Genomic DNA, 12,940 nt, shown 5'->3' with positions numbered 1-12,940 from the left:
ATTACCACTGTAACACCCTAACACCACATCATACCATGTTTGTATCCTTAAATTACCACGCTAACACACTAACACCATATCATACCATGTTTGTATCCTTAAATTACCACCCTAACACCCAAACACCATATCATACAATGTTTGTATCCTTGAATTACCACTTTAACACCCAAACACCATATCATACAATGTTTGTATCCTTAAATTACCACGCTAACACCCTAACACCCAAACACCATATCATACAATGTTTGTATCCTTAAATTACCACGCTAACACCCTAACACCATATCATACAATGTTTGTATCCTTAAATTACCACGCTAACACCCTAACACCCAAACACCATATCATACAATGTTTGTATCCTTAAATTACCACGCTAACACCCTAACACCCAAACACCATATCATACAATGTTTGTATCCTTAAATTACCACGCTAACACCCAATCACCATATCATACAATATTTGTATCCTTAAATTACCACACTAACACCCAAACACCATATCATACAATGTTTGTATCCTTAAATTACCACACTAACACCCAAACACCATATCATACAATGTTTGTATCCTTAAATTACCACGCTAACACCCAATCACCATATCATACAATATTTGTATCCTTAAATTACCACACTAACACCCAAACACCATATCATACAATGTTTGTATCCTTAAATTACCACACTAACACCCAAACACCATATCATACAATGTTTGTATCCTTAAATTACCACTGTAACACCCAAACACCATATCATACCATGTTTGTATCCTTAAATTACCATGCTTACACCCAAACACGATATCATACCATGTTTGTATCCTTAAATTACCACTGTAACACCCTAACACCATATCATACAATGTTTGTATCCTTAAATTAACACGCTATCACCCTAACACCATATCATACAATGTTTGTATCCTTAAATTACCACGCTAACACACTAACACCATATCATACCATGTTTGTATCCTTAAATTACCACTGTAACACCCTAACACCACATCATACCATGTTTGTATCCTTAAATTACCACGCTAACACACTAACACCATATCATACCATGTTTGTATCCTTAAATTACCACCCTAACACCCAAACACCATATCATACAATGTTTGTATCCTTGAATTACCACTTTAACACCCAAACACCATATCATACAATGTTTGTATCCTTAAATTACCACGCTAACACCCTAACACCCAAACACCATATCATACAATGTTTGTATCCTTAAATTACCACGCTAACACCCTAACACCATATCATACAATGTTTGTATCCTTAAATTACCACGCTAACACCCTAACACCCAAACACCATATCATACAATGTTTGTATCCTTAAATTACCACGCTAACACCCTAACACCCAAACACCATATCATACAATGTTTGTATCCTTAAATTACCACGCTAACACCCAATCACCATATCATACAATATTTGTATCCTTAAATTACCACACTAACACCCAAACACCATATCATACAATGTTTGTATCCTTAAATTACCACACTAACACCCAAACACCATATCATACAATGTTTGTATCCTTAAATTACCACGTTAACACCCAAACACCATATCATACATAGTTTGTATTATTCTAAGGCCTTTCATTCTCTCATTGCCCGTATAACATTACTGCTACAAAAAAGCACAATGATCTTCCTTGAATTACTTTAAAGTACCTATCATGAAGTAAATGAGGGTGGGAACATTCATGTTCTTTAAAATAAAAACTAAACACTCTGGATTTACACTAGTATATTGCCGGGGGCTACAAAACATAAGATTTATCTTAATTATAACATAATAAGGATGAGCATTGTTAACAAATCTACACATTTACAGGGCCGACGCTACTGTTCAACTCTGTCCTGTGTACCGTTAAATTCACCTCTTCAACAATGTTATTTATTCTCTTAAGGGACTGGGAATAACTCAATTCATTTTATTGAAACCCCGAAAGTCAATTTATTCACAAATGGACTCCAACGTCTTCTGTCTAAAGCCCTAGAGAATGTGAAGTACAACTAATCTGGTATTCAGGCTTCCATCCCTTAAGCTACAGTTTGTTTCTCAGTCTTCAAATTCTGACTTGGAATTGCGAAAAAAAGAAGAGACAGAGAGATTTATCCCATAATTAGAGAAAGCTGTGACACACATTTTAATAACATCAGTATTATCTCATTCAAACTGGGTTTACGAAGAACATAATTTTGAACAGCAAATTTAACATTTTTTTTATTTAACATATGGAAGGAGGGTGTACATGTTGAAAGGAAGGAATAACATTACAGAGAAATGGACCATTATAGTTCACATGATAGCTTGGCACCATCACTTCATATTCATACTCTTCACTTGACATCATAGTCTCCATGTGACATCATACTCTCCCCTTGTCATCATACTCTCCCCTTGATATCATACTCTTCACTTGACATCATACTCTCTCCTTGACATCATACTCTCCCCTTGACATCATACTCTCTCCTTGACATCATACTCTTCACTTGACATCATACTCTCTCCTTGACATCATACTCTCTCCTTGACATCATACTCTCTCCTTGACATCATACTCTTCACTTGACATCATACTCTCCCCTAGACATCATTGTCTTCACTTGACACCATACTCTTCACTTGACATCATACTCTTCACTTGACATCATACTCTCCCCTAGACATCATTGTCTTCACTTGACATCATACTCTTCACTTGTCATCATACTCTCCCCTTGACATCATACTCTTCACTTGACACTTGACATCATACTCTTCACTTGACATCATACTCCTCACTTGACATCATAATCTCCCTTTGACATCATACTCTTCACTTGACATCATACTCTCCCCTTGACATCATACTCTCCCCTTGACATCATACTCTCCCCTTGACATCATACTCTCCCCTTTACATCATACTCTCCCCTTGACATCATACTATCCCCTTGACATCATACTCTCCCCTTGACATCATACTCTCCCCTTGACATCATACTCTTCACTTGACATCATACTCTCCCCTTGACATCATATTCTCCCCTTGACATCATACTCTCTCCTTGAGATCATACTCTTCACTTGTCATCATACTCTCCCCTTGTCATCATACTCTTCACTTGACATCATACTCTCCCCTTGACATCATTGTCTTCACATGACATTATTGTCTTCACATGACACATGACATCATACTCTTCATTTGACATCATTGTCTTCACTTGACACTTGACATCATACATGTAATCTTCACCATATGAAATACCCTAGACACACAATCAGTAGTATGCATCATTCCGTATTCGTTGTCAGCGATGAACGTTTTTGCATAAATTTCATTTACATATAATGACACAGCCTCCTGGTATATTTTCAGAGGAGAAGTACTTCTCCTAGCCAACGTCCTGCTCTCCTCGGAGCAGCTGTTTTGGTATGGAGATCGATTAGATTTGTATTTCACTGGATAATGTGTGGATAACCTTTTTTGCCACAAGAGACTGACATGTGGCCCTGTGTTAGTCAGTCACAGTAACCTAATTAACCTGACGGCACTATCTGGTTATAGTCAGGTGTTAATACCTGATCTGTCGCTATATAAAGGGTCCAGATAACATGTCCACTATTCTATTTAAATGCCATGTTTCTCCCCAACATATGTCATAAGGTAAAATTCATTATGTATGCAACTTAGAGAGACAGGTTTACCCATCGATAGAGAAAGCTGTGATATAAATTTTAATATCGTCAGTATTATCTCATTCAAAAATTTTAATGGTAATAGGGCTGGTTTAAATTCATTTTGCATACAACTTAGCCTTCAACTTACAGAATCACAAAGTAAACACAATTCATAATGTGACTTTTTAGATTTAGTTAATGGAACATAAATATGACAGACATGCATCATACGACAATGTATCAAATCAATCATGCATATATATGGCAATAATCACAGCAGGAGGAGGCTACACAAATCGCATGCATTGCAGAGGAGGCTACAAAAATTCAAACTATTTTGTTTTATTAGAGAGTTGCATCAAACACACGATGATTGTAGATAATTTTCCCTAAGGTAAGACGGGGAATATGTCTGTACTAAAGCCACTGGTTCAATTCAACACAGAAATATACTAATCAAAGGTCTTTTAATTGTCATAGAAATCATATTCCATTATAAGTTGATTTGGACAGCTACATAATCTGATTATTTACATTTAGGACTGTAAGTTGTTAGATATGAAATCTTTATATCTGAGTTAAGATACTCCTGTAATACAGGCTTAGTACAGAATAATCTAAACTGATGAAAACTTAAATCTACACTGTGTTTAACCCTCAGCCACTGTATCCATCATTACTGTCAACACCTTAATCCTCCCCTAACAATGTAGCTCTTTACATGGCACCAAACAGGGAGGCTCCCATGGTATGAAAGCTTGGAAAAATTAATATACACTTTCATTATTTCAATAAGATGTTAAAATTGAAATACAGTACTGATGTGGCACATGCAATGATAGAAAAAAATGCCGGATTTTTAGACAAAGTGATCAATAGCAATAAAATAAACAAACCACCATTCACTAGATAATGTAAAGTAAAAAGTGCTTTAAAGGATTGTTATGGAATGACTCGGATGTGTAAAAAATCTGTAAATATCCTCCAAATAACCATTACTCACCGAATATCCTTCCTGGTGAGGTTTGGTAAGGTAAAACAGTTTTTTTTAGAGATGATTTATAGCCATGATGAAAATTTGAGAGATTTGATGTAATAAGCATGGTGAAAACAAACAATCATTTAGAGAACAATTTTTGCCTAAAACCAAAACATTGTTGATTCATCGTTGCATTTGTAAATCTGCCCCATTAGAATTAATCCAGATTTTCTGATTTTGATTTATAAAACTCTAATATCAATAATGTTATCTGTAAATTATCTATCAAGACGTCCTCTAACATTGTATCTATAAATTATCTATCAAAACGTCCTCTAACATTGTCTGTAAATTATCTATCAAAACGTCCTCTAACATTGTATCTGTAAATTATCTATCAAAACGTCCTCTAACATTGTATCTGTAAATCATCTATCAAAACGTCCTCTAACATTGTATCTGTAAATCATCTATCAAAACGTCCTCTAACATTGTATCTGTAAATCATCTATCAAAACGTCCTCTAACATTGTATCTGTAAATCATCTATCAAAACGTCCTCTAACATTGTATCTGTAAATCATCTATCAAAACGTCCTCTAACATTGTATCTGTAAATCATCTATCAAAACGTCCTCTAACATTGTATCTGTAAATCATCTATCAAAACGTCCTCTAACATTGTATCTGTAAATTATCTATCAAAACGTCCTCTAACATTGTATCTGTAAATTATCCATCAAAACGTCCTCTAACATTGTATCTGTAAATCATCTATCAAAACGTCCTCTAACATTGATGATGTTATCTGTAAATTATCTATCAAAACGTCCTCTAACATTGTATCTGTAAATTATCTATCAAAACGTCCTCTAACATTGATGATGTTATCTGTAAATTATCTATCAAAATGTCCTCTAACATTGTATCTGTAAATCATCTATCAAAACGTCCTCTAACATTGTATCTGTAAATTATCTATCAAAACGTCCTCTAACATTGTATCTGTAAATCATCTATCAAAACGTCCAGTAACATTGTATCTGTAAATCATCTATCAAAACGTCCTCTAACATTGTATCTGTAAATCATCTATCAAAACGTCCTCTAACATTGTATCTGTAAATTATCTATCAAAACGTCCTCTAACATTGTATCTGTAAATTATCTATCAAAACGTCCTCTAACATTGTATCTGTAAATTATCTATCAAAACGTCCTCTAACATTGATGATGTTATCTGTAAATTATCTATCAAAACGTCCTCTAACATTGTATCTGTAAATTATCTATCAAAACGTCCTCTAACATTGTATCTGTAAATTATCTATCAAAACGTCCTCTAACATTGTATCTGTAAATTATCTATAAAAACGTCCTCTAACATTGTATCTGTAAATCATCTATCAAAACGTCCTCTAACATTGTATCTGTAAATTATCTATCAAAATGTCCTTTAACATTGTATCTGTAAATTATCTATCAAAACGTCCTCTAACATTGTATCTGTAAATTATCTATCAAAACGTCCTCTAACATTGTATCTGTAAATTATCTATCAAAACGTCCTCTAAATTGTATCTGTAAATTATCAATCAAAACGTCCTCTAACATTGTATCTGTAAATTATCTATCAAAACGTCCTCTAACATTGTATCTGTAAATTATCTATCAAAACGTCCTCTAACATTGTATCTGTAAATTATCTATCAAGACGTCCTCTAACATTGTATCTGTAAATTATCTATCAAAACGTCCTCTAACATTGTATCTGTAAATTATCTATCAAGACGTCCTCTAACATTGTATCTGTAAATTATCTATCAAAACGTCCTCTAACATTGTATCTGTAAATCATCTATCAAGACGTCCTCTAACATTGTATCTGTAAATTATCTATCAAAACGTCCTCTAACATTGTCAATGAATACTCTAACATTGATGATGTTATTTAACACACTACTATGACACATATTTATCACATAATACATAGTAGCTCAAAAAGAATTAAACTTATCCCTAATTATAATTACATAATGATTTTACTTTTATTTTAATTGGTGATATTATTTTTTCACTGCAAATATAGTCTTTCATATGACAACTCTATATAATGTTTTACTAGAAGAATGGTATTCATGGAATAGGAATCAGATGTTAAACATAATCCATATTAAAACTTGCAAATCTCAAAAAACATACATTAAATTGTTGTTGACTTTAAAAGATGAGTAAAGGTTTGAAAGGTCAGAATGCTAATAATGGCATGGATAGTTAATATCATAGTTATACCGTTCCTAATGTACCAGAGTGTTTCAGTTAACGAAATATTGGAGTTTTTTTTTTATATTTCGTTTACTTATATGTTAATGAATTTATTTACATGACCTTTAGTGAAAACCAAAACATTACACTTTACACGGTATCAACACTTTTTTGAAAACTTGTAAATGGAATAGACTTAAAAGGAATTAGTTGTGAGCTTGTGTTACTATTACGTAACATTGAAATTCTAAACATGGACAAACATGGCCACTGAGTTTGATTTAGGGCTAAAATCAATTACTCAACAGACACGATTCCAGAGCACCAACACAAAAAGAAATAAAACTCTCATTAAATCTCATACATGACATCCATTCAATAATAATCCCCTCAAGTCGTGGAAATCTAAGACAGATTCAAAACTCAATCTGCCTGGCAGTGTTAATCACAAATGATTGCGCCTTTATTATACGATTTATACAGATACGACTGGCATAATGCTTGCCACCTTTCAGCATTAAACGGAACACAGGTTCAGCAAAGTACAACATTGTTCTAGATGTCTAGTGTACAGTGTCCTACATGTCTAGTGTACAGTGTCCTATATGTCTAGTGTACAGTGTCCTACATGTCTAGTGTACAGTGTCCTACATGTCTAGTGTACAGTGTCCTACATGTCTAGTGTACAGTGTCCTACATGTCTAGTGTACAGTGTCCTACATGTCTAGTGTACAGTGTCCTACATGTCTAGTGTACAGTGTCCTACATGTCTAGTGTACAGTGTCCTACATGTCTAGTGTACAGTGTCCTACATGTCTAGTGTACAGTGTCCTACATGTCTAGTGTACAGTGTCCTACATGTCTAGTGTGTCAGTGCCCTACATGTCTAGTGTACAGTGCCCTACATGTCTAGTGTACAGTGTCCTACATGTCTAGTGTACAGTGTCCTACATGTCTAGTGTACAGTGTCCTACATGTCTAGTGTACAGTGTCCTACATGTCTAGTGTACAGTGTTCTAAATGTCAAGTGTACAGTGTTCTACATGTCTAGTGTACAGTGTCCTACATGTCTAGTGTACATTGTCCTACATGTCTAATGTACAGTGTCCTACATGTCTAGTGTACAGTGTCTTACATGTCTAGTGTACAGTGTCCTACATGTCTAGTGTACAGTGCCCTACATGTCTAGTGTACAGTGTTCTACATGTCTAGTGTGTCAGTGCCCTACATGTCTAGTGTACAGTGTCCTACATGTCTAGTGTACAGTGTTCTATATGTCTAGTGTACAGTGTCCTACATGTCTAGTTTACAGTGTCCTACATGTCTAGTGTACAGTGTCCTACATGTCTAGTGTACAGTGTTCTACATGTCTAGTGTACAGTGTCCTACATGTCTAGTGTACAGTGTCCTACATGTCTAGTGTACAGTGTCATACATGTCTAGTGTACATTGTTCTACATGTCTAGTGTACTGTGTCCTACATGTCTAGTGTACATTGTCCTACATGTCTAGTGTACAGTGTCCTACATGTCTAGTGTACAGTGTCTTACATGTCTAGTGTACAGTGTCCTACATGTCTAGTGTACAGTGCCCTACATGTCTAGTGTACAGTGTTCTACATGTCTAGTGTGTCAGTGCCCTACATGTCTAGTGTACAGTGTCCTACATGTCTAGTGTACAGTGTCGTATATGTCTAGTGTACAGTGTCCTACATGTCTAGTTTACAGTGTCCTACATGTCTAGTGTACAGTGTCCTACATGTCTAGTGTACAGTGTTCTACATGTCTAGTGTACAGTATTCTACATGTCTAGTGTACAGTGTCCTATATGTCTAGTGTACAGTGTCCTACATGTCTAGTGTACAGTGTCCTACATGTCTAGTGTACAGTGTCCTACATGTCTAGTGTACAGTGTCCTACATGTCTAGTGTACAGTGTCATACATGTCTAGTGTACAGTATTCTACATGTCTAGTGTACAGTGTCCTACATGTCTAGTGTACAGTGTCCTACATGTCTAGTGTACAGTGTCCTATATGTCTAGTGTACAGTGTCCTACATGTCTAGTGTACAGTGTCCTACATGTCTAGTGTACAGTGTCCTACATGTCTAGTGTACAGTGTCCTACAGGTCTAGTGTACAGTGTCCTACATGTCTAGTGTACAGTATTCTACATGTCTAGTGTACAGTATTCTACATGTCTAGTGTACAGTGTCCTACATGTCTAGTGTACAGTGTCCTATATGTCTAGTGTACAGTGTCCTACATGTCTAGTGTACAGTGTCCTACATGTCTAGTGTACAGTGTCCTACATGTCTAGTGTACAGTGTCCTACATGTCTAGTGTACAGTGTCCTACATGTCTAGTGTACAGTATTCTACATGTCTAGTGTACAGTGTCCTACAGGTCTAGTGTACAGTGTCCTACATGTCTAGTGTACAGTATTCTACATGTCTAGTGTACAGTGTCCTACATGTCTAGTGTACAGTATTCTATATGTCTAGTGTACAGTGTTCTACATGTCTAGTGTACAGTGTCCTACATGTCTAGTGTACAGTGTCCTACATGTCTAGTGTACATTGTCCTACAGGTCTAGTGTACAGTGTCCTACAGGTCTAGTGTACAGTGTCCTACATGTCTAGTGTACAGTGTCCTACATGTCTAGTGTACAGTGTTCTACATGTCTAGTGTACAGTATTCTACATGTCTAGTGTACATTGTTCTACATGTCTAGTGTACAGTATTCTACATGTCTAGTGTAAAGTGTTCTACATGTCTAGTGTACAGTGTCATACATGTCTAGTGTACAGTGTTCTACATGTCTAGTGTACAGTATTCTACAGGTCTAGTGTACAGTGTTCTACATGTCTAGTGTACAGTGTCCTACATGTCTAGTGTACAGTGTCCTACATGTCTAGTGTACAGTGTCCTACATGTCTAGTGTACAGTGTCCTACATGTCTAGTGTACAGTGTCCTACATGTCTAGTGTACAGTGTCCTACAGGTCTAGTGTACAGTGTCCTACATGTCTAGTGTACAGTGTCCTACATGTCTAGTGTACATTGTTCTACATGTCTAGTGTACAGTGTTCTACATGTCTAGTGTACAGTGTCCTACATGTCTAGTGTACAGTGTCCTACATGTCTAGTGTACATTGTTCTACATGTCTAGTGTACAGTGTCCTACATGTCTAGTGTACAGTGTCCTACATGTCTAGTGTACAGTGTCCTACATGTCTAGTGTACAGTGTCCTACATGTCTAGTGTACAGTGTCCTACATGTCTAGTGTACAGTGTCCTACATGTCTAGTGTACAGTGTCCTACATGTCTAGTGTACAGTGTCCTACATGTCTAGTGTACAGTGTCCTACATGTCTAGTGTACAGTGTCCTACATGTCTAGTGTACAGTGTCCTACATGTCTAGTGTACAGTGTCCTACATGTCTAGTGTACAGTGTCCTACATGTCTAGTGTACAGTGTCCTACATGTCTAGTGTACAGTGTCCTACATGTCTAGTGTACAGTGTCCTACATGTCTAGTGTACAGTGTCCTACATGTCTAGTGTACAGTGTCCTACATGTCTAGTGTACAGTGTCCTACATGTCTAGTGTACAGTGTCCTACATGTCTAGTGTACAGTGTCCTACATGTCTAGTGTACAGTGTCCTACATGTCTAGTGTACAGTGTCCTACATGTCTAGTGTACAGTGTCCTACATGTCTAGTGTACAGTGTCCTACATGTCTAGTGTACAGTGTCCTACATGTCTAGTGTACAGTGTCCTACATGTCTAGTGTACAGTGTCCTACATGTCTAGTGTACAGTATTCTACATGTCTAGTGTACAGTGTCCTACATGTCTAGTGTACAGTGTCCTACATGTCTAGTGTACAGTGTCCTACATGTCTAGTGTACAGTGTCCTACATGTCTAGTGTACAGTGTCCTACATGTCTAGTGTACAGTGTCCTACATGTCTAGTGTACAGTGTCCTACATGTCTAGTGTAGAGTGTCCTACATGTCTAGTGTACAGTGTCCTACATGTCTAGTGTACAGTGTCCTACATGTCTAGTGTACAGTGTCCTACATGTCTAGTGTACAGTGTCCTACATGTCTAGTGTACAGTGTCCTACATGTCTAGTGTACAGTGTTCTACATGTCTAGTGTACAGTGTTCTACATGTCTAGTGTACAGTGTCCTACATGTCTAGTGTACAGTGTCCTACATGTCTAGTGTACAGTGTTCTACATGTCTAGTGTACAGTGTCCTACAGGTCTAGTGTACAGTGTTCTATATGTCTAGTGTACAGTGTCCTACATGTCTAGTGTACAGTGTTCTACATGTCTAGTGTACAGTGTTCTATATGTCTAGTGTACAGTGTCCTACATGTCTAGTGTACAGTGTCCTACATGTCTAGTGTACAGTGTCCTACATGTCTAGTGTACAGTGTCCTACATGTCTAGTGTACAGTGTCCTACATGTCTAGTGTACAGTGTCCTACATGTCTAGTGTACAGTGTCCTATATGTCTAGTGTACAGTGTCCTACATGTCTGGTATACAGTGTTCTACATGTCTAGTGTACAGTGTCCTACATGTCTAGTGTACAGTGTCCTACATGTCTAGTGTACAGTGTCCTACATGTCTAGTGTACAGTGTCCTACAGGTCTAGTGTACAGTGTCCTACATGTCTAGTGTACAGTGTCCTACATGTCTAGTGTACAGTGTCCTACATGTCTAGTGTACAGTGTCCTACATGTCTAGTGTACAGTGTCCTACATGTCTAGTGTACAGTGTCCTATATGTCTAGTGTACAGTGTCCTACATGTCTAGTGTACAGTGTCCTATATGTCTAGTGTACAGTGTCCTATATGTCTAGTGTACATTGTCCTACATGTCTAGTGTACAGTGTCCTATATGTCTAGTGTACAGTGTCCTATATGTCTAGTGTACAGTGTCCTATATGTCTAGTGTACATTGTCCTACATGTCTAGTGTACAGTGTCCTACATGTCTAGTGTACAGTGTCCTACATGTCTAGTGTACTGTGTTCATGTTTATTCACTGGTTTAACATGTAAAAATACTTCAGAATCTTAGCTCTGTTCTTCATCAATCTTCATCTATTATATCCTTTGAGCTATTGTGAACATTGCCAAAAGGACAATTTAATCAACATACTTATGATATACTAATGATACACTTATAATTACAAAGTCTATCTTTCATCTATACCTCAATGATAGATAGAAAGTATCAAATCCCCTGATACTGTCTAACTGAATCACATGTATGAGTTTAGAGAGGGAGTAGTAAAGTAATGAGAAGTTAAGACCATCTAATAACACTCTATCTCCTAGCAAACTAAATCCTTTTTCTGGAAATCCATAATATAATTTACAAACAAAGAAGGGCTACATCATTGATAATATGATTCCAGTAACACTCTCCAGCCATGAGAACTAGCCACATTCATCTTAGTATTCTCAAAATAAAGCTTCCAGGCAACAGCATGTGGAACAGGAATCCTGTTATGTCTGAGGGGTTGACTTGGATTTATAAATGCCATTGTGTTGAGAATGACCTTGATTTGGAGGCGGTGGGTGTACATGTGTTATGGAACCCACACTAGGTATATGTGACAGTCTGGTAGTCAAGTATCTCTGGTTTTCAAAATAAATGTTTTCCAAAGTCACTTTCAGTTGATAAAAGTTTTAAGACAGAATATAAAATAGATCTAAAGATTGTATTTGAAAACATTGACGACAGGAAACAAGATCAAACATTTCTTGGAGATATACTTATCACTGTCAATGTACCCGTTAGGTTCAAGATGGCGGGCCAAGATGATCATAGAAATTCAGGGTGTGCACACAATAAACAACAAAATCACTTAGTCTAACTCAACAAGAGATCCCAGAGGGAACTTGGCGCCCACCATTGAAAATGATCCATATCAGTCAAATGAAAGACTTATCTTTCCTCTTTTTTC

General features: G+C 36.6%; 1 protein-coding gene across 1 annotated transcript in view; it reads right to left on the bottom strand.

Moving 5' to 3' along the window:
• The window catches only part of LOC117340541, a 76,450-nt gene that overhangs the window by 7,268 nt on the left and 56,242 nt on the right, over window positions 1-12,940 (bottom strand). Inside the window, exon 16 of the mRNA XM_033902303.1 lies at window positions 4,718-4,729. Coding sequence (XP_033758194.1) covers window positions 4,718-4,729 — 12 coding nt within the window. The remainder of the gene's footprint in view (window positions 1-4,717; window positions 4,730-12,940) is intronic.

Source organism: Pecten maximus, chromosome 2 (assembly GCF_902652985.1).
Source record: "Pecten maximus chromosome 2, xPecMax1.1, whole genome shotgun sequence".
NCBI classification, from domain to species: domain Eukaryota; kingdom Metazoa; phylum Mollusca; class Bivalvia; order Pectinida; family Pectinidae; genus Pecten; species Pecten maximus.
The sequence above is the reverse complement of the archived record's forward strand: the minus strand, read 5'-3'. Positions and strand labels throughout refer to the sequence as shown.